The 23,392-nt window shown below is 41.0% G+C and overlaps 1 protein-coding gene across 1 annotated transcript in view; it reads right to left on the reverse strand.

Moving 5' to 3' along the window:
* Positions 1-21,317, reverse strand: part of CCDC129 (coiled-coil domain containing 129) — a 39,861-nt gene extending 18,544 nt beyond the window's left edge. The window contains exons 1-6 of the mRNA XM_046938140.1: positions 21,260-21,317; positions 19,512-19,563; positions 18,642-18,728; positions 17,867-18,069; positions 12,149-12,741; positions 9,929-9,983 (exon numbers count right to left, since the gene is read on the reverse strand). Coding sequence (XP_046794096.1) covers positions 9,929-9,983; positions 12,149-12,741; positions 17,867-18,069; positions 18,642-18,728; positions 19,512-19,563; positions 21,260-21,284 — 1,015 coding nt within the window. The 5' untranslated portion in view covers positions 21,285-21,317. The remainder of the gene's footprint in view (positions 1-9,928; positions 9,984-12,148; positions 12,742-17,866; positions 18,070-18,641; positions 18,729-19,511; positions 19,564-21,259) is intronic.
* Positions 21,318-23,392: the final 2,075 nt, after the last annotated feature.

Raw genomic sequence — 23,392 nt, forward strand, 5'->3', positions numbered from 1 at the left:
ATACCAGTTCACGTGTATGCGATAAAACCATGCTGTCTTTCCCTAGTCTTGGAAGTAGCTCCCTCATAGACAACTGCACTGATTATTGACTGTTGACTGTGAAAATAAGCATTTTACTTAGTGCTACTGAAATGCAAAAGAAAAGGTCTATTCTTAGTCCCTTTTTTAATACTCCTGTACAACTTCTAGAACACTGATTCACTTTCCAAATCGCAGGATGGATGAGCAAGTGAACTGAGTTAAGAAAGATCTGATTCCTATTTATTTTCTGGCCAAACACAATACACACATCTACAACAGTCTTTCAAGTAAGAGAGATTAGTCCAGAAATGCTTCTCACTGGACTAATGAGGTGGGACTGACCGCTCCCTGTTCAGCCACTGCTCAGTTTTGTGCGGCATTTCAGGAGAATAATCACCAGATGGCAGCAGCACATAAACCACAAATTTTGTTGCCAAAGGCCATCAAAAAACAGTTTTTAACGATGTCTTTTTGCAGATTTTGTTTTTCAATAACATCATACCGGCAACTAGATAAATCATCGTGTTAGAACAGTCATATTATATGAAAGCAAATAGTACACCCCAAAATGCATTAGATGCAGCAAAGGCATCTATTTTTATTCAAAAACAAAGCTCAGAAACGTGTCTATCCCTTGCTCCCTATGAATTGAAGGGGGTTTCCATGCCAAAGATCCAAGACAGTGCAACAAAGTGAAAATATAAAAAGAGCCCTGTATGTTATTACCTATGCCATAACAGTAAGTGTTGCACAAATAGCACAAATGAGGGGTCTACATCCAGTAGAGCTTACAAGGTGAACAGAATCTGGCTCCTCTGAAGAATTTACTTGTCAAAACCCTGTTACCTCATTTCTCAACCCATCTGCAATAGTCTTCTCCCCTTTATTTTGGGTAACACTGATATATTTAGGTCTAGGGGAAAGCCCTGTGGCCCTCGTTGTCTGCAAGGCACTCACGAGGGACAAGAATGCATGATGCTACACCCAGGGTGCTTGGACTTGGTCAGGCGAGATGTAAAGCAGAGGGCTCTCTTGTCAAGTGAAAGCCACAGATATTTTGCTTCATCTCCATGTGCAGCCTTCAGTTCTTTATGCTGTTAGCCATGGGGTCTGGACATCAGGGCCATTATTAGCAGGAGGCATGTGCATAGCCCTAGGGGAGCTCTCGCACCTTGTGACCGAGTGCACACATGGTGCTTCACATCCTCCTGTGCAGGCTCCAGCTCCTCGCCCAGGGTCCCCAGCCCCCCCGGGAGGATGTTGGCCTATATGTTCTCCAAATATCAACCACGAGCACCTGAGGGAACGAGGTCAGGAAGCATTAAAGGCACAAACTGCCATGGCATAAATAGCTACATAGCAACTCTGCATCTACCATTAGTACATTCAGCTTCAATCCCTCTCCTCCAAAACACCTGAAGAAAAAGCAGTTTTGCACCAGGTTCAGCCAAGTTTTTGGCTTAAGATTCAGTGTATAGATGGTTGTGTCTATCAGGCTCGTGGCACAGCACAGCCGGCAGGCAGAGCACAGCAGCCTGGAGCTCTGCCCAGGCTGTGAAACATGCTGGAGAAGTTGGGTGAGAGGGCAAACTTGGCTTCCTGATGCCGTGGTTAGACAACCCTTCATATCCAACCTGCATACTAGCAGGCTTTAATGCCGGTGGACATATTTACTGATTTAAAACTAGCTTCAGTACATCTGCTGTGCCCTACAGTCAGCACTGTGACAGCAGGTATGAATACACTCCATTGTGAAGCGCCTGGGGCTGGTGGGTGGGTTGGCTGGCTCTCTCTCTTCCACTCTCTTGCATTACAGGTTCTGTAGAAAGAAGCTTTGTAGAAGAACTGAATTAGATGATAACATTCTACCAAGCTGCTCATTAAAGAAAAATAAAACTTTTTTTTTTTAATGTTTGTTTCTCTTCCTTCCTACATAAACTGTGGATGAACACAGGCAAGAGAAGTAGTGTGTTCCCTACCTTCTGCATCACTGAAAAGGATATTCCTTCCTTCCTTGCACTAGTGAACCATCCTCTGCCTCTCCAGGGGAGGTCAGAACTGATGTGTGTGTACTTTGTTGACGGGGCTTCTGAAACCTCCAACTTTGCCCTTCCTAAGAACATTCCCAGACAGTTTGGTCCATGGAACCCCCCTTTAAAGTATTTAAAGTAGATGGGGGCAAAGGTCCCATCAGGTCTGGTAACACAGCATGGCATCATGAATCTCACACATTGTCACTGAGAGCCAGCAGACACACCCCTGCAAGCTGCCATGCGTGGAGCAAGGCGTCTGCCTTGCCTGCCACTCACAGCTTCCGATCGCTTCCTGCTTGTCCTACACAAGAACACACTGCCCTAGAATTGAAAAAAAAAAAAAAAAAAAACTATAAATGAGTAATCTAAGAGCTGAATTTGACAGGAAAAGAGAGAACACTGTAGGCAGTTATCTGTGAAAGATGATGTTTCTGCAGACTGGGAGGTTAGGCGTAGTGATGAATCTAGTCAAAACCTGAAACTGCAGTCACTTTGACAATGGTCTTTTATCTTCCTTCAGCTGATGAAACAGCTTCCAACTTTGCCAGGTCCTCCTCCTACTTTTCCTTGAGAGTCAGTATCACTTCCATCTTATTTCAGCTGAGCTTCAGCCAACTGTCATTAATTCAGATTCATGCCGCTGCCAAATGTCGGGAGAGACGGGTGACGGTTGTGTCTGCTTCTGATGAAAATGAGAGGTAGAGCTGAATGTCATCAGCCTACACTGTAGATCATGTTACATCACAACTTCTCCCAGTAGCAGCTGCACAAAGATAATGAATAAAAAATAAGCGATTGCAGTGAGCCTCGTAGGGCCCTATGCAACCGAAAGCACTTCACAAAAGGAAGAATGGCTTCTGGCAAAACTTACAGAGACCTTTGAGAAAAGTGAGTGGAAAGCCTCTTTGGTCTTGATAGGGTCCTGCAAATTCTGCCTGGTCAGCAGCAGACAAAGCTATCAGGAGGTCAGAATATGTGTCTGGCTTTTGGTGTTGCTTTGTAGAGATCAATTATAGCGGCTCTATTTCCATGGTGATATCCACTGAACTGTGTTCAGGAGGCCTAAGAATGTCAAGGTTAGCGAGACTGCCTCTTTTTGTCAGTGATATTTTCCAAGGAGAAATTCTCAGTATCGGTAAGCAGATAACAAGTATGTAGAAGATCCATGGAATAAGAATCACAGTTTTCGTCTGGAAAGAAATCTGAGTTCTCTAGAGTATAAAATTATGACCAGGATAACAGCAAAGCCCCCTTCTCAAAGGGGTCACTGACAGTGGCAGGAACCAGTCCGCTCCCTTAACAGCCATGGCAAAGCAATATGGTAGCATCAGAAGAAGGCATCTATGTTCTCACAAATCTGCCCTGAAGTGGGATGTGAGGTCGGATGAATTTTGGAATGAGATTTAAGGTTCAAATGGCCAGTCTTTCAACTGGTACCATTAGCATAGCATCATGGAGGTCAGGCAAGGCTCTGGTGCTGTGCTCTGTTGAGGGTGTAGGTAGGAAAGGCAGAAGAAAAAATATTAGAAAAGGCCTCATTTCAAGACCTCAGTGCAACTTTTGCACAGCTAGATTTCATTTCAGAAGTTTTCTTGTTTAAAAGGCTATGGTTGTTAATCTAAATTGACCACTCAAACTACGTAGTTGTCCTCTTGAATACCTCAGGTATTTTGTATTTCCCCCCACCTAAGATTTAAACAGCAACAGACTTTCATAACTTTCATTGGGCCATCTGCCTTAAGTATGCAGTGTATGCATATCCTTTCCCACTAGGATGAATCAGTCTGCAGGACCTAAAATATGACACATATGCGCAACAAAATGTTACGAGTGTGCAGTGACTTTTAGGAATGTACTCACTGAAAATCAAACAAGCCCCGGAGTCCCTGAGATGGCTGTCTCTACCAGAGGACTGCGGCCAGAGCCTCTTGACACCACTGGCAGGTGGCTCAGTCTCCCAGAGACCATCTCAGAAGTGTGCCAGATTTCCTCTATTTGATGCCTGTTTTCTGCCCTGGTGACTGTGGCATCACCACCTCCTGGGTCTCCATCATTTCACAACTTTGCTTTTCAGTATTGCTCTTTTCTCTCAGTCTCTGCTTTCTAGCAGTTTTTCTGTTTATTTCTGGGACCACAGAACTTTCCCTCGAGGCTTCTTCAGGCTACAAAATGCACAAAAATGACACAGCTTCCTCTCAGTCTCACTTATAGGTGCCTTATGTAGAGAAATTGGAAGAATGAAAAGGCCTTTAAATGGTCTGTGGGCAGAAGATGGAAAAAATGTAGTCTGCAGCATCATAAACCAAATGGAAGCAAAACAAAACAGCTAAAGAAAGCAGTTGACTCCTCTGTGCCAGGTCACCTGCAGAAGATAAAACTGTTGCAAAGAGGGCTTCTCCCCACACCCCAAGAAAGATGTGCTATTTCCTCTACATGAGGAATGGCAGTGCTGTGCAAAGAATTATGTCCTACCAAGCAATGAGACCAACAAGAAAAGCATCCAAGAGCAACTTCCACTAATAACATAGTAAAACTTATCTTTTTTGCAGAGAATGTGGAACTCTATGAGTGTTCGTTTTAGTGTCTTCCTGAATCTTTTTTTGAAGGAGTGGAGATTTTTTTTACCGTGAAGATATGTGTGCAATGCTATCTCAAATGAACTGCCTCAAGAACATATAGATGTTTATTAAGGATCTATTACTCATCGTGTTTTCTGAAGGGAGACCTCATAACAGGAGACCGTATGTGATCATTAACCAATTGCAAAGCTTAACATAAATATCATGCAGTACCAACAGAAGAGTAATTATAGGACATTTTTAAGTTCCAGATTTTGATTGCCACTTTAGCAAGTGTCCTCTTTGGCTGTATCTTTGTATTTCCCTTTTATTTATTCTGTTTTTTAAACTAAAAATCATTGTGTAGTAAGCAAAGAAAAACATTGTGATGCAGGTACTACAGAAAGTAAGAAATATTAAATAACTCTACTTTACATTGAAATTAGAGAAAGGCACCTAGAAAAATCCTACAGTCTCGGAAGCATAGGAAATATATGTGCCTTTTCCTCTTGCCCTTTTGAAGACATTGCTACTTCAGTTGCAGGCAGACATTACAATGGATAATAGATAACAAAGAGGATTCACATTCTTGGCACTCAGTCAATTAAAAGAAATGCCAATTGCATTCTGTGAATATTCCCATGGTGCCAAACCATAAGAGAAGTCTGTGAGTGGGAGGAGTGAAGGTGTGATAATTGAAAGAATTGCCACTTGATAAGTCACAGGAGCTAACGCTTTAGCTCAGCATGCGAGGAAGCTAGAACGTTCCCAGCTGCTGCAAAAAAATGGGTGTACGCGATCCCTGGCACCACTCGTTGGGACAAGATGAATCACAAATGCTTTGGGAGTGAGCTACAATGTCACAGGGAGCCAGATGGAGGTGGTTACTTTCCTGATTGATTGCCTCCTGGGCTACCACGGGCTTTTACAGCAGGCTAATGCCTATCTGCTGGCACTCGATGCCCGGGTCAGCGCCATGCAGGAATTCCTGCTTCTCAGGTATGTCGCCACCCTGCAGAGGTAGAGGGAAGAAGAGAAGAAGCGAGAGAGAAAGGGACTCTACAAGGTGCACCCAAGTAACACCGACTCACTAATAGATGTGGCTGCTAATGAATTTTCAGGCACGTGCTGAGTTAAGGGGATGAACAACGTTGAAACACCCTTTAGTTAAACCCAGCGCTTTACAAAGGCTAATTGAAAAAGGAAGGAGCAGCAGGGGTCGGGGGTGGAACAAGGCAGAAGAGGGGGCAGAGGGGGAGAACAGCTCTATTTTTCAAGTGCTGAATATGAAATCCCTGCAACAGATGAGTTTACATGCAAGCCTGCACCTCATCAGGGCAAAGATACAGTGAGTGGAGTCAAGTAATTTTCCTCTGCACACAGCACCCCCAGCCCCTTACCCTGCTCAGCCAGCTTTCTCAACTGTGAGCTTTAGAATATAAACAGCCAATAAGTAAGGACAATAACTGTAGTTCCTGCTGAGAGCTAACTCTGCCTGTCATGCATTTGCTGGGTCCTAATACAGGACAGTGAATAAAGCTTCATTACAGAACAATGGAGTTAGCTGCCAGAGCCTACAGATTTGAATAAACAACAAATAAGCAACATCTGCTCCAGCATATGTGTATGGTAAAAAAAAAGTCACAAAATAAAAGAATTTGTAAATGCCAAAAGCAACACTAAACTGCCAGTGCTACTGTAGAGTGAATTTTTAATTGCACATGCATACAGGCAGGCTGTGGGTATTAGTCTCACATATGTCTGGTTGCTGCCAACCTGGGAGTATAGATGAATTTAATTAAATAAGGATTATCCCTTCTCCCCAGTACAATTACTTATTTATAACAATGATAAAATTGCCTAATAAAAAAGATTGTAATATTTTTTAAAACAGAGCTAGAAAACACTCTGCTTTCCCTGTAAGTCATTCGGGGATGTTTGGGGGTTTGGGCGTCTTTTAAAATTAAGTCTCAGCATTCTGCCAGGAGAGAGGGAAAAAAAGCCTTATCATAAAGCCTACTGCAGTTAAACAGCCAGAATCTACATTATGGAGAAATATAAAGAAGACACACAGCAGCCAGGGAATTGGCTTTCATGGGGAGTGTAGAAAATTAAGCAATTGGACTAAAATGGAGGCCAGGCTACAGAGCCAAGGGACAATACTACAGGGACAAGCACTTCCATAAGTCACCCGTCTCTAATATGCTCCATCTAGGCAAAGCAGTCTGTTCCTATCTATCTCTATTTCTTCTCACGGTGGGCACCTCATGCTTCTCCGCTCAGGTGAGATCCCATTTCAGCAGGGTCATGCCAGGCTCCAGCACATTCATCATTGCTCTCAGAGCCTTCTCACAGAGCCCGCAAACAAATGAGGGTGGGCCGTTAATGCTATCAGGCACTGCCTGAGCCTTGAAAAATAGGCAGCCTGTATCCCAAACGATTTGCAGTCCAAATCTAATTTCAGGCATGTTCTCCTGGGAGCTGAGGTTTTCCCTGCATAGGCTCCTGATGGAACCTGGACCACATTTCCCACTCACTCCTACTTTGAGGGTCCCTGCTTAAGGGTCTGGGACAAATTCTGCCAATTTGATAGGAATCTTTGTAAGAGCTAGTGTTATTCACTACTAACAACACTGCATTCATAACTGCTTCCATGATACAAAGCAAATTGAACTAGTAATAAGGATCCCATGGGTATGGAGGGGCACGTCATTCAGAAGCAGTGGGAAAAAGAGAACATGAATAAAGCCCATAAAAGAGACTTTAAATTTAGGCCAAGCATCAACAACTCTAAAACAGCAGAGAAAGAAAGAGTGAGAGATTCCCGTGTTTAAACAAAACTCTAAAACATGTTGCTCTGAAGGCATAAATCTTATATGAGTGCAGTTCAATTGTATGATAAATTGACCACTTAATTGGATAGGAGTCATATCAGAATTAAAAACAAATAATTACTTTCTGCTTTCTCCATTATGAATTTTTTACCAAATACTCAGGTTGCTCCAAAAGTAATGCCTCTATTTATTTCCATGGGCACTACAACAGATAGAAAGAGCACAATAACACCATTTGATAGAGCACATTCTCAGCTACAAAATGTTCTTTTTCAGTACAGTCACCACCATTAGCTATACATCTTTTCCAGCCACGAACAAGCCATGCATGCCTGCATGCTGTGCTTGTAACAATCTGCATCAGCCAAGATGACCCACAGTCACTATTACCACTGCTGACACGCACCACCTGCTGCCTCACCGAGCTCACATCCACTGTTTGGTCTCCATACAAGTTCAGCAAGCATCGATGTGTGTCAATGGGTGACAATTTTCTGCACGGAGGAATTCAGTGATACACCTTTGCTTCATCCACACTTCCATGTCACTGCCAAATTGCCCCTCTGCTGCCATCTGTCACATGACAACAGCATGTAATGGGATTTTGTTGGAAGTTTCACCCCCTACTGCCATACCACCAACATCCACTTCAGACGTCATATGCCAATACAGTAAAATAGGAGGCATTATTTTTGGAGCAGCCCTCATACATGCTTATTCCTGTCTTAGAAGACTATTCAGGGTATACAGTTAATTTTTTTTTTTCTTACATCGTGATCAGTATACTTATATAATCTTCAAACTCTTTTAACTAATGCCTCTATCATTAAATAGTGTAGCCACTTTTTACAGCTGGGCAAAGAAAGGAAAAAAAACTTTCTGGAGTATGATATCACATTTTAAATTTCTTCCCATCAAACTATGTCCACATTCTCTTTTGTTCATCTCTCACTGAATGTTTGTCCAAATGGTGGTTTTGACTGTGCAAGTCCTGGGGAATTGCTATTCTTTGTACAGATACTGCTATGAGAAAGACTACTGGTATGGGGCTCATCTTTGTTCGTAAAGATCAAGACATTCATCAGAAAACAAAATCAAAGCGACCTGAGGTAACTCAGGTGACAAATTACACAGCCTGCACAGCACCAAGGATGACATGAAGCCCCAGATATCGTTGGAGCCAAGCAGTTACAGACTGAAAAAATACAACCCTGCCAAAAGATGTGGGAAGAGGAATTGGCTACCATAGGTACACAATCTACTTTGGCTTAACCAAAGTCAGTGGGACATTGGCCACTGCCTTCAAAAGGCTCATGATTTCACTCCTGTACATCCAACTGATGTTCCAATCAATGACATAATTAAATGATCAGCACCAATAGATAGCTGAATTTTTTTTTTAAGATACCTACTTATGCACTTGAGTGGCTTAATTATTTGTGCCAGCTCCACAAAACTGATATAATGTAGTCCTCAAAAGTCAAGGACTCACCAAACTTTCACTTTTGTCCTTTGCTATTTCATTCACACTACTTATTAGTCCTTTTATACAAAATTTCTCTCCTGGAAAGAAAAGAAAAGAAAAGAAAAGAAAAGAAAAGAAAAGAAAAGAAAAGAAAAGAAAAGAAAAGAAAAGAAAAGAAAAGAAAAGAAAAGAAAAGAAAAGAAAAGAAAAGAAAAGAAAAGAAAAGAAAAGAAAAGAAAAGAAAAGAAAAGAAAAGAAAAGAAGCCTGCCAGTCCTGCTCTGAGCACTGATTTAGCAAGGTTTTCTAGAGAGCAAGGCCAAACACTCTATGTTCTGGAGACTGAACAGCCATCTTCTCCAGTACCACAACCCCTGCCAGCAAATACTTCCCAGGATCCAAGCTCAGATAGCCTCAAATGACAGCCTAACATCTGGTCTAACAGCTTTGTGTTTAATCCTTCCACACACTCCTCAAACAATTATTTTCTAACACAATTCAGTGCTATGTCTGCTCACATGATGACAGTGTATGTGGTGTAGGAGACTGATGATGGAGCAGAGGGCATGATGCCACCAGAATGTAATGGTTGCGTAGTCCTGAGTGAGTTGCATATAGAGTGGTTGCAGAACTGCTACCTCCAACCTCATGTTTGATCCTAGATCTGGGATTTGGCAGGTAAGGGGTCATTTGGATCTGGCAAATGAATCCTTGAGTGGAAGTGCAAAGAGGTCTGCTTAAAACATCATGTGGATGCCCCAGACCCTCAAGGCATGTGAGGTACTCTCTTCAGGTGCACTCACTGTGTCTCCCTGACAAGGTGAGTACATTTTACATGCCTGTGATTTATGAAGTCTAGATTGGCCATGCTAGACTGTTATGTGTAGAATAATGCATCCAGTGCCAGAAGTGATGGGAGCAGAGAGGGAAAACATATTAGGGGAAGCTTTAGAAGAAACTACGTGGGAACGCTGCTTTAAAAAAAAAGTCTGGCAAAGTGTCAGTATCTTAACACTCACTTGACGTGGTGTCAGGAGTATTTCCACATAGAATTTCATCCTCAAAGCTCTGAATCTGGAAAGGAAGAGGAAAAATTCATATTGATAGTAATGATTAGTGGGGACTGGGGGAAAGGAGCTGGAATAATAATAATAATAATAAAAACCTAAATATTTCAAAGTGAAAACATTAAATCTATCAACTGGTTCATTTCTGGGTTGTTTCTTTTTTTAAAATATTTGCTCTTGACATAAAGTAGTCTGTGAAGCCTTCCAAGAGTTCCTCAGGTTATCAATAGACAAATCATTCCAACCTGAAAGTACACTAACAGTCTTGTTCGAACAGACTCAATGAAACATCCCTGAAAAAACCTGTGACTTAGTAGAAGCCCAAAGAAATATAGCCATATGGAGGCAAATTCCTGCCAAATAGTGTATATAAGGTCAGAATATTTTTTTCCTCTAAGAATGAAAATCTGTTTGTCTTTTTCATGGTATCAATAAGAATACTGTATCATGATACTGCGTAATTTTCCTTCGAGGAAAGTCTTAATAGAAAAGAGGGACCCATTATATGCAAGTAATGCGTGCACATGCAGGCTAGGTGTATCTTAGATGCAGTCTGCAGCTTGAGAGATCTCTAAATCCCTCCTTGTCAAAGGCCAGGAAGAGAAGGGTCACTCTATACATAACTGTTTCTTTTTCTCTCCTCCAGATATACACTACTGGCCATTGTTAGACTAACAATGTAGGTGGGCCTAATCAGTACACTGCTCTTACAGCCTTAATGTAATGATGTGGTAGAGAACATCCTGAAGTTAAACAGTGTATACACCACCTAATTTGAACATACTACATTCCTAAAATTGTCTTAAGACATCAAACTGAGGAGTTTGCTGTTATTTGCATTCACTGCTCTTTCAATGTCTTCCTTTCTATGTAAACCTCTAGTCACAGAGCTGCAAGTCCAGCATGCTAAGTGCTTTGCAAAGACGTATGGGCTGCTCTGGGACTATGAATTTGCTGTGCCAGAGATCTTTGAAAGATGCCGTCTCTCCCACTGAGGGTGAAAGTCAGGCCCAAATACCGACTCTTGAGTCAGCTCTGCCGATACAAAGGCTGCACCAAACCTTTCACAGAAAAATATCCTTGTAAAGATTTGAAAAGATAACCATTCTTTCTTCAAGAAGAATGCCTGCTACCTTAACCTAATCTTTTCCAATGTTTTTGAAACTGGAAAAAACAACTGGGTCACCTTCTCCATTCATTTTCCGCTCCTTCCCTCCCTCCCTCCCTTCCTCACTCCCAAGTTCCCTATGTTTTCAGAGGGTTGTCAGCTATCCCATTTCTCCTACTTTCTGTGCTTCTTACAATAGAACTGTAAGACTCCTTCCTTTTCCTCACTCGCGAAGGATGGCTGGAGAGAATGGCTGGGTGGACGGATGAGCAAGAGTGATCCTGTCAGTCCCCCACTGGGGTCTGTATGACTGGAGGTAATCATACTATAGTCCTTTTTCTGCAGTACTGCGGCCAGAAAAACTGCTGCTGACACAAATCTAGATGTAATAAGGGGACTGGCAAGTATCCTGGTCTCTGCTACTTCATGTTGAATCCTGCTGACAACCCACTGTTGCTAAAACACATAGATAGCTGAGTACCATGGACTTCGCTGACAGCAGATATGAGAACAAGCTGCTGTTCAGATTTATTCTGTTTTTAGGATGCTCAGCTTACAGAGTGATAAAATATTTCAAACACTGCTATAAAACCAAGGATAATTTTGTGATGAAACTTTCCGAAAAAGCACACCAGAACATGAGCACAGGGGAAAAAATATAAAAAAACACCAATCCAACGAACTGGTTAATGATTGGATCTGTAAAAATAACCCTTACCATCTGTATTAGTGTTCCTGCAACTTCCTCCTGCAAAAAAAAAACCCCAACAACCTAGCGCTGCATAAAACATATTGGCATCTTACACTATCATACTGGTTGAATGAATCCTACCTTAGTAACTGCAGTGCCAACTTCCTTGACAGTATCCCAACACAATGACAATTTAAAATAATCAAAACCCCAATGAGCAGAGTAAATCCCACTGTTTTTCCCCATAATGCTGCAGCATGGTGTTTGAAATAATTTACTCTAGCTTCCACCCTGAAAAAGAGAATCCATGCCTATACAATAAATATGGGTAGGGAGACAGTGCCAGCAAGCAATATATAAAAATACACCTCACCTCTTCCATTTCAAATGAGTCTGGAGGCCTGCAGTTTAGACCTGCCAATTTTTTGAGCATCTGGGCCAAAAACAAATGGGGCTCTTTTCTTGGCCTGTCTTTGGCAGGCACCTCACATGGAGAAGAAAGGTGGAGCTGTTTTGTTACTAAATGCGACAAAGCACAGGTTTTCCCTGGCAGAGATGGTGGGCACGGGGATATGGGATAAGCTGAGGACCCTTTGGCTCTACGGGTTTGCTCCTGGGTCAGACAGCCCAAGGTAACATGCGCAGAAAATCCTGTGTGGATCGGTCCCCTCTCAGCAATATCCACACAAAGGTGAGGTTGTTCTTCTGTGCCTGGCATGCTGACTTCCTCAGGTGTCAGCGAGCCCAGTTTCCGTAGTGCTGTCTGTTGAGAAGCCCTTCTCAGGAGCTGACCTATTCTTCTCCTCTTTGCTTGTGTGACCTCAGATCTGCTCTTCACAGCATTCAAATGACTGGTCACATTCCCACCAGTTTCCTGTGCTTTGGTCTGCTGGGTGTTCACATCAGTCAGCAAAGATGAGAGGGCGCTGGTGATGTGGTCAAGTACTTCCAGTTGTCGAAAACGTCCTTAAGTTTGTCAAAATGAAGGGCAACACGGTTATTAAACAAAAACAAAACAAACAGTTGGCACCAATGATTATTCAATCTTGTCATTGCTAAGAAACATACTAAGTATCTGATTAAAAATCGGCTGAATTTTTCTATCTGCTTCCATTCAGAATATATACAGACACTGCTGCGCAGTTCTTTTTATCAGCCAAACACATGGTGTTGAATTCACTGGGATGAGTACATCTGAATGCTGCTCTGCATGAATAAAAGTTACAGAATCCAGCCTGAAGTTCTCCAGCTGGCTGGACCAGACTTGGATGCCATATCTGAGGACTGATTAAAATTCATGTGAATAAGGTTATTATAAAGTCTGATCATAAACATTTTCTGCTGGCTGCTGTCCAGGATAGCTGCAAAATGCATACATATCGATAAATACATATGGATAAACATTGACCATACATGCTAAGCCCTCATTTTCAGAACATCACAAAATACTTATCTCCCAGAAGCTCACAGCTGATATTGTATATAGGTTACCTTTAAAAAAAAAATAAAATCTATCAAGCTTTTGTAATTTTTGCCACTTTTCCCATAGAATAACATACAAAAAGAAATGAACTATGTCTTCCCTAGGGGACCCTGGAGATTTCCTTCTCTGCAACACTATGAAGTTACTTATACAAGGAAATGCAACACATTTGTTTGCGTATTGTGTCTGCACTCATCCCAAGGCAACGAATATGTCACCAGGACTTCTCCTTCCTTGAGAGATTCACTGAGGACAGTAGATGGCAAAACGCTAACATACTTGGCTGCCATTTCTGTTAGTGAGCAGCCAGATTTACAGCACACAGGCTGTTTAGTAATGCTGCTTCACCGATAATTAAACAAGGGGGTATTTACCATAGATCTGAGTCAGTCTTTTGCATCAAGGATCAATATCACAATGCGCAATTCCTTATTGTTGCAATATCTCAAGAAAAGCCTTTTTTTTTTTTAATTCCCCAGATACCACCAGATTTTTAGAACCAGAAGATGTTGCCACTGCTGCCACTTTTTAAGACATGGTTAAAAGCGATGCCTGGCTTTGTTTGAAGGTGTTATGTGATCTATGAACGCAGAGTGTTGGTTAGTGTGTTGGATAGTTTCCATGTGCCTAAGTTTGGGACATCAGGGTAAATCATTTGGTGCATCCACTGTGCTATGACATGCTCTCCATGTAAAGCCATTTTAGCCTCAGTATTTTATCTGGCTCCCACTACGTCAGGCCCTAAAAATTACAACTGCTAATTTCCTTTGACTGACAGAGGCAGAGCAGTCCAGACATTCTGATTTGAACCAGAACCAAAACTGCTGCCATTTGACTTCGTTTTCATGATTTTACACACTGCTTAACTTGGGTGAACTATATCAAAGAGTTTGTGAAACCTAAAGTACAAATAAAACAACAAAGAAATGACACATGAACAAAAAAGCCATCTTATTCATGTGCAATGTCATGAAAAAATTATGCCAAGGACAGCCTCATTTTCTGGACTTTTTCTTTCCAGGCAAGCTGTTGCTTTAGTTTCTAGGGGTGCTCCCCAAGGAGCGTGCCTCAAATAGGCAAGAGTCTGATACAAACTCCTTGGTCTCTGAAGCCTGCTTCAAAATAGTCTAAATCTGTACCACAGGTGAGATCCTGAAGGACATAACTGCAGATTCATTTTCACTAGAAAGTTCAGCAAATGGCCTTGCTGTAAATAAGATCAATGAATTTTCAACAGAATCTGTATTTTTCATAGAAATTCTAATGACTTCAAGATTTACCATTTTAGAATTCAGGAGAAAACATTCACAGTTTCGTTACTCCTTCCCTAAATCTGGTACTACATAGGCTAACATAGTTTTCTGCATAAGAGATTCGGAAAGTCTTCAACAGGCTCACAGAGGAATGAAGGAACACAGATGTTTCCAGAGTCATTGAGAACCTTCAGTCAACTGTTTTTTGGTTTTTTTTTTTTAATTTTATTTAATTTTTTAATTGTCACTCATACAGTTCCTACAATCCTTTTCCTCATCTTTCACTTTCTTGAACTAACTTGTCGTACTAAATCAATTAATTTTCTTTGCTGTTTCAGGAGTAAGTAAACTGACAATATTTCTCAGTCATTCACTAATTCAGATTAAACACTTCTTTTTTTTGGTGTACAGAGACAAATGAGAGCAATTTGGTGACAATAAACCAAACTGGGTGACAATATCTTAATTCATCTAGCACATCTTACATGTCTTTGGGAACAGTAGCTTAATACAGGCTTGAAGTCTCTAAAGGTAGTATGCAGTCTGCATCATTTTGGCACTTTTATCTCAATATGAAATGGTCCTGTGACAATAAAGCATCTGGGGTACTCTAAAAGATTCATGGAAAGGTAAACACCACGGAACATCTCTACACCTGAACTATCTACTTAATTTACAGAGAAGGATCTTGTTCTTTATCATCTTCAGGAAGCTTTCTTCCAAAAGACGAGCTGGATCATTAAGTGCTTGCAAGTTTAGGTGCAGTCTTACTGCTGAAGGCAGATAGATTAGATTCCACCCTATAGAGGTAATCCATTTTCCAAATCTGTTAAACGTGAGTTTTCCACTTCTCCTTGCTGTACTTCACTACAACATTATTAGGCAAGATAAGGATGGCAAAATTAGAAAACAGAGTTTGCAAGCAAATGTCTTGAAAGCCTGTTTGATGATATTCCTCACAATTTTGCACACTAAAACTGATTCATCCCTTTCAGCAGTAAATCTTATCTTAGAATATCAGCTATAGGAAGGTGCCTACATGGTCCCATAGACCGACTGACTTCTTCTGACAGGTGTTTGAAATTGTGGCTCAATCATGACCCATGGGAGGTGCCTGACTCTCCATTCACCATGAAAATAGACTCTGTTGTGATTAAGATCCCTGAGACGGTGCTTCAGCTAAATGCCTATAACTTGGTGCAGAGGTTATGAGGTTAATCACCACATATAAGGAAACATGTAGAGTCAGTGAAGTGAGAAGTATGTATCTCTGAAGGATGGATATCATCTCTCTTGGTTAAGGATGGATGTCACCTCTCTTGTTTAAATATGCCCAGGCACATACTTAGGAAGCCTACGCAGATGGTGCGAAAATCCCCTCCCAACCTGTCAAAAGCAAGAAAATATGTTTTGATGGACATCACACCCATCAAAATAGAAATTGAAACCTTAGCTAACTTTACAGTAACTCTCCCATACAGAGCAGCCATTAACCTGTCCTAAGAGTGCTCCCACCAAGGACTACTGCAAAGTCAGGTCCTTAATTCGCACCTTCACTTATCACTGCTTACCTTAACTGTTCAAACTCCTTCCCTAGAAGCTCTTTCCTCTCATTCACTCCGAGCTCTCTACCTTCTTGGCACAATAGAAGGAAGGGATGCCACCCAGAGGGATCCGGATATTCTCAGAAACTGGGCACACAAAAATCTAATGAGGTTTAACACGGCCAAGTGCAAGGTGTTGCATCTGGGTCAAGGCAAACACAGTACAGACATACGAGTACAGACTGAGAGAATAACTCATGGAGAGGTGCCCTACAGAGAAAGACTTTTGAGTCCTGAAGGCAGCAATGTGCTCTTGCAGCCTGGAAGGCCAATGTTATTCTGGGCTGCATCAAAAGAAGGGTGGCCAGCAGGGAGAGGGAGGTGATTGTGTCCTTCTGCCCTGCCTTTGTGAGGCTCCATCTGGAGTACTGTGTCCAAGCCTGTGGCCCTCAGCACAAAAAGGATGCAAAGCTGATGGAGCAGGTCCACGGGAGGGCCACAAAGATGATTACAGGGCTGAAACACTTCTCCTTTGAAGAAAGTTTGAGGGAATTGGGCTTGTTTAGCTTTGAGAAGGCCCTGGGGAGACCTCATGGTGGTCTTTCAGTACTTGGAAGGGAGCTTACAAGCAGGAGCGAGACTGACCTTTAACACAGTCTGACAGTGATAGGACAAGGGGGAATGTCATTAAACTAAAAGAGGGGAGATTTAGGTTAGATGTTAGAAAGAAATTTTTTACTCACTGGGTGGTGAGGTCCTAGAACAGGCTGCCCAGAGAGGCCCCATCCCTAGAGGTGTTCAAGGCCAGGCTGGATGGAAGCCTGGGCAATCTCAGCGGGTGGCAACCCTGCCCGTGATAAGGGAGTTGGAACTAAAATGATCTTTAAGGTCCCTTCCAATCTAAGCCATTCTATGACTCTTCCTTGAGGTCTCTATCCTCCTTCTACTCGTACAGATTCTCTCTCTTTCCTCTCTTCTTCCCTCTCAGGAGTTACAGAGAGAGAGAGAGAGAGAGAAAGAGTGAGAGCTGAGAAACCTGTTTGATGTGTCAGTTTGCTGTAAATATTGAAATGTGTGCACAGGCCTTGCTATAAAAAGAGAGAGAAAGAGGGAAAAACACATTTTCCATGATGCTCTGACATTTCTTTTTCAATTCTTATTCTATCCATACCACTTCTGCAGTGTAATTCTAAACAGGAATGCATGGACTATATGAGAGATCCTGCTTCCCTGAGCATCTTAAATAAACAGAAGATTTCAAGAGCCATCTGGCTATCCTGTGCAGCAAACACGAGGGGAAATGATGTCAAAATTGGACTTTTCAGATGGGCGATATATCAGAGAATTAACAATGCTATTTTAATGCTGATATAACTTCAGGGTGAGGACCTTGTATTCATTTCTTAACTGCTAAATACACAAAATGGAACTAAAACCATCTAAAGCAAATAAAAATCAAGCCTGTCTGCTTTAAATGGTGCAATCTTACTGTGCTTAAAATAAGATCCTCATTCACTTATTAGGGCATATTTGAACAACCAAACTGTTAGGTTCTAGCTAGAGATTTGTGGGCCTGATGCATGAGTCCTAGCAGCCCTAGTGACAGGAGACTGGGATCTTGTCAGCTGCTCTGCACATTTCCCTGTGAAAGGGGTCCTGCTCCCACAGAAGGGAAAAGGGAATAAGAATTCTTGATATCAACTGAATACATATCCCCTTTTCATATACTTTCTCTCATAAGCCTCTTCTCTACCCGCTCAGTCCCCATGCTATTTACTATATTTCTTGGCTAAAATTCCTTCTCCACTTACCATATAGGTTTGGCAGCTCAATGTCCATCCGCTGCTTTTGAGCTTCCAAAAAGACTCGGATGTCAATACCTTTTGCCACAGAAGAACCACTAAGGAACCTAGGAGGGATTTTAGTGCAGACATCAGGTTCTTCTGTACCAAACCCCAAATCAAGGAGAATCTCCACTGGATCCTTTTCACAGAGTGATAGCCATTCAGTGATGCTGTGGGGAAAACATCAGGACAATTTACACCATTATCTTGGTATCACTTTTCTCTTGCAATACTTATTATATGGCCTTGGTTTTGTTCAGTAGTTCAATTCCCTCATCTTGCAGAGACTTAAACAAAAGTAGTTATTGTCAGACACAATGCTAAGAGATAGCAATGGTTTCTTCCCCCAGAGATACCTAGTGGCATGGTATCTAGAGAGCTTAGGAAGAGAAACATGAATAGAAGGTATACATTTACAGCAGGCTTGCTTTTTTCAAGATACTATACAGCTAAGATGCTGCAGCTGCCATAAGATCTTGAAGTCTTTTATCATGCAAGGAATTCAAAGAACAATAAACTCTGAGGCAGGTTTTTGTGTTTATTAGTTTTTCCATAACAAATGCATTTGGGAGCAGACACCTGTTATTAAAGAGGGCATTTTGACCATGTTAAAGTAAATAAGATGATTTTTATGATCTAGAACTTGGAACTGCATGTTCCAAGAAATTGTAACCATATTTGTTGATCCCTAAATGGGTGAATTCCATGCATTCCCAGATGGAAACACATGGAAGTGACTAACCTCTGTGGTCCACCAGTGTGAGAGTGGGAAGACCTGAGGCTGTTGCATCTTGACATAACTGGGCTTTCAGAAAACTCTTGCAGGGATCTGGTTGGAAAAAAAACAGCAAGAAAATGTGTTTACTCGTGTGTTCCTCTGGGATATCATTATGATTTTTTCCTAGAGTAAACATTTGCATTTTGTCTTAGTTTATAATGATACATAATAGCAGTGCCTTAGAGTCATCATGAGAGCGTGGCAATACGCTTGTTCTCAAGAACAGTATGTTACAGTAGGTGTGAGAATGTAGGTGTGAGGTACCAGTAAATGCTAATTATAAAGGTGGCAGAATGGCTCACTTTTGACAGATGGTGAATCTTTCGGGAACCTTTCAGGAGCACGGTTTCTTTAGCCACCTACTTTAAAAAGATGTAATTGCTCTTAACAAAGTTTTGGAGAGACAAAGCACAATGAGCTGCAGCAGTAGGAGTGGCATCTGAGAACAGTTCTCCACTTAGCTTCTCATCGTGTTTGTAGCCAGTAGTCTACAGAGAAATATCTGTTTTTTAGAGCCCGCTCATTGCAAAGACATAACAATCTTCCTTAACAGGCTTAATTTTACCTACATGTATCTATTACGGTAAGTAAAAAATATTTATATACAGTGGAAAAGCTGATCAATTTTTTTTCACATTGCAAGTTGTCCCTCAGCTCAAATCTTAAATAGGCCACAAGCAATATGTAGGTTTTTGAACTAACACTGTTGCTATCAATTTGAGAGGGGAGAAAAAAAAAAAGAACAAAACAACCTTAAATTCAATTCCTCCTTTTATCAAAATGAAAAGTAAGGGGAAAAAAAACCCTTAGATCTCTACAGTGTCTGACACCTACCTTCTGTAGCTTTGCACAGTCAGTTGTACCATTTCTGGTACTGACAAAGAAACTGCAAACAGGAAAACATAAAAATATTTAATTCTTTTATCATTTCTGTCTGTCAAAACAGAAGTGTGTCTAACTAGATTCAAGATGAGAAGACTGCTTGTACTGTACCTATGTTGCCCCAACAGAAAAGCCTCCTATAGATATCCATGGACACCACAACAGGTACAAAGAGCACAACAACATTTTATAGAGCAAACTCTCAGCTACAAAACACTCTTTTTCAACATCATCCCCACCAATTAGCTATACATTTTCTCCAGCCATGAAGAAGAGCCTGCATGCCACGATCATAAACATCTGCACTAGCAGAGGTGACCGAGTATCACTGTTGCCACTGCTGAAACACACCACCCATCATCTCACTGTGCTCCCATCTGCTGTTTGGTCTCCATAAACATTCAGCAAGCATCAATGATTGTAAATGTGTGACAATTTTTCTGCGTGGAGGAATTCAAAGACACACCTTTGCTTCACACGCATTTCCATGTCAGCTGCCATTCTGCCAGATGCCCCTCTGCTGCCATCTGTCACATGGCAACAACATGTAACAGAATATTGCTGGGAAGGTTCAACCTCTATTGCCATACCACCATCCGCCTCTGACATCATGGGCCAACATAATGAAATCGGAGGCATTATTTTCGAAGCATCCTTCATATAGGGAAACATTTTAGCACAAGCTGCAAAGTTGCAGAACAATACCTGTGTGGGAAGCTGAACTCACAGGACAAGTTAGTAATACATAGATGTAACAAAAATCCATAGGATTTTTACACCATTAACCATTATTGGTACATTAAGTCCTTGTTCTTTTGAAGTAGGAAGTAGACACTCTCAAAACTTCCCACTGAGGATACATATGAAGCAAATATGATGAAAATACCTTTCCATTCCTGATTTTTGAGGAAAAAAATAGAAAATGTAGAAAATGTTCACATTAAGTTTTCATTTCAGCAAATGCTGATTCAATTATTTTGTGCATAACAGTTTTTCAGGTGTAATTCACTTAAACTGGTGACTATTGTACTGTTGATTTCACTGGATTTTGCATCATGTTCCTAAATGCATTTGGAAGAAGCAAGACCACTGCAGGACGCTTACAAGAGTTTCTGGCAGAGAAAATATTTTTCGAAGAACTTCTAACATTGCCTACTGGACTCCACATGCGCTATACTTATGAGCCATAAAGTGCACATTTCAGTATTTCACTAACTTATACTGGGAAGTAAGTGGGATGCACACACACAGTGTTTGTAGTTATCCCTTTCTCTCTCAGTGCTGAAATAATAAATTTTTTGATTCTTTTCAAGCTAGAGTAGCATTTGCCTAGGAGCAGCAGTAGATATCCTCCTGCATTGCACAAGATGAATACTTTTGTCTAGTTTTTAAAGTTGTGTTTTCTATTTAACAAAATTATGTCAATAAAAAAGAGAAAACATCCTTTCACATTCTCTACTGGATTATTTTTCCGCTCATAAATTCTTACATAAATTTCTTCTGGCTTACTCAGCGCAAGGATGGGAACATAAGGGTTACCGACATCCTGTAATTTGCTGTGGCAACATAAACCAGACTATCTAGCAGTAAGTTTAGCTTAATTGGAGTAAGAATCAGCTACTTGTTGTGTACCATTTCTTACTTATGTGCCAGAAGCAGCAGTAGATTCACTTTAAAATGCTTAAGAATGTAAAACATACCATCTAGAAGTATGGGTTCATACATTTTTCCCTAGTGGCATGTAGGCACACTTCTCTGTAGCAGAACATTATATCCGACAACTACAAACTCACTGCAGTTTTGATTTCTTTAATATCTTGTGTAGTTTGGGAGTGAATGAACACTAGTGCTGCTAAACTAAACATCCAGCAGTGTGAAACACTGGCCAGGGTGTTTAGTAAATAATGTGATTATGTGAAATATGGTGTATGAAGGAGGCATAAGAAATAACACGTCACCAAATAAACAAAGGTTGAAAATCATGATCATATGGAAAGAATTTGTTAGGTTACCACATGCCAGGTAGAGGGAGTAGCTGTTTGTGGTTATGCGCTTCCATAAGGCAGTCACGGATTGGGGCACCTTAAATACATTTATTTTGTAGGCTAAAATAAGCTAAACAACACTCTGTGGGTCAAGAATATACAAATATAGAGTTGGACAGGCTAAGACATCCAACCTTTTAAGTGACAATAAGTGGCTTGTGAACCTGTACACCTCATGGCTTGGACAAACTCTGCACTTCCATGGGTTGTCTCACTCATGACTAGAGTCTCCTCTGCTTCCTCTGATGAGAGAACTCTCATGAGAAGTTCCTCATTAGAGAGCTTGACATTTTTAAATATTAGAGATTGTTTTTTCCACATATAAGAGGTCATGGAAATAGTAATGAGGAAGAAACGGTATTTACATTTACTGATCTGTGTAAGTATTTTGTTCCTTACACAAGAAACACTGCATCTCATTACTAAAGTGGAAGATACTTTGGGGGAAATAATGCCCTTTAGAAATCTGTCAGAAAACCTTATGAAAACAAACAAACAAACAAACAAATACTTTGTAAACCAACTGTGGTGCTAATTGGCACTCTGTTTACTGCACATCTAAGTATATCTTTGCTTATGAATAATATAGTTTGCTAAGCTAAATGTAGCCTCTGACACTTGAGGGAAGATAAAACATTGTAACAGGAGAAAAGATTAAACCATACATCATCAAACTGCATTTCTTAGTTGTGAGCCTGATAAACAGAAAGTGCAAATATGGAAGCACTGAAAATATTTGGGGCTCTAAAATGCACTACAAATGTGGAAATTTTTAGAAATATATCTTGAATATATTAGATGATTTGTTCTTATGTCCTCTTTCCTAAAAAAGATGCTCCGAATTCAGTACATTCAGCAGATCTGGAAAGTAGGTGAGAACAACCGAGAAGTTCTGAGTTCAGGTCAGGCATGCTTGAATGCATCGTGTCATAACTTCCAGAAATCTGTGCAAATCTGTCCTAGAAACTTCCACTCCTCCAACAGAAGGAAATCAAATTATGCCAGAGGAGAAGGCAAGACTGAGACTTTTCTGCTGAAAACCTCATTTGCGAACCTTCTCGTTACAAGTGCAAGCAGAGGAAAAAAGAGACAGCTTATCCATGAAAATCAGCTTTTCCAAGCAGAAACCTGAGGTGCTTGATACCTTGCAGTTAAGCCATATGTGACAGAAATTGCAAATAACGTTATTTGTATAACCTGCCTGCTCTTGGTCTTGTAGCTTATCTCCGCTTGTAGGTAGACTCTAAGATAAAAATGATTTTAAAAGACCACAAATAAATAAATAAATAAATAAATAAATAAATAAATAAATAAATAAGAATCCCCTGAAGTACAGCTGCTCTCCTGAGAACTGATGAGGTCTGGGAGGCAGCGTGATGGTTAAACATTGCACATGGCACTTGGAGCACACATAACTGAATGAGGATGGCTTGTGGGAGAAAGAGAGCCATAGGCCCATGTTTTCTGCTGCTTCTGAACACCGCTTACTTGAACACCACTTACTTTCTCCCTAACATACATATGTTGGCCTCTGCTGAGATTCAAATATTGCCTTTGTACTTAAGGCAAACCCCATGAAATTCTAGCATTCTCCAGGAGTCAAGTCTGTCACTTCTGAACATAAATTTTATTAAGAATCTAATTAAATCAACTTATCCAGGGGCAGGAGTGAGAGGAACGGATGCAGAAGACTTTTCAGTGCATCAAATAAAATACAGCAGTATTATACCTCCCAGCTGATCCCTGTTTGCACGGTGACTTGGTAATTATTAATTACAATACTTATCC

The sequence above is a fragment of the Gallus gallus genome, chromosome 2 (assembly GCF_016699485.2).
Source record: "Gallus gallus isolate bGalGal1 chromosome 2, bGalGal1.mat.broiler.GRCg7b, whole genome shotgun sequence".
NCBI classification, from domain to species: domain Eukaryota; kingdom Metazoa; phylum Chordata; class Aves; order Galliformes; family Phasianidae; genus Gallus; species Gallus gallus.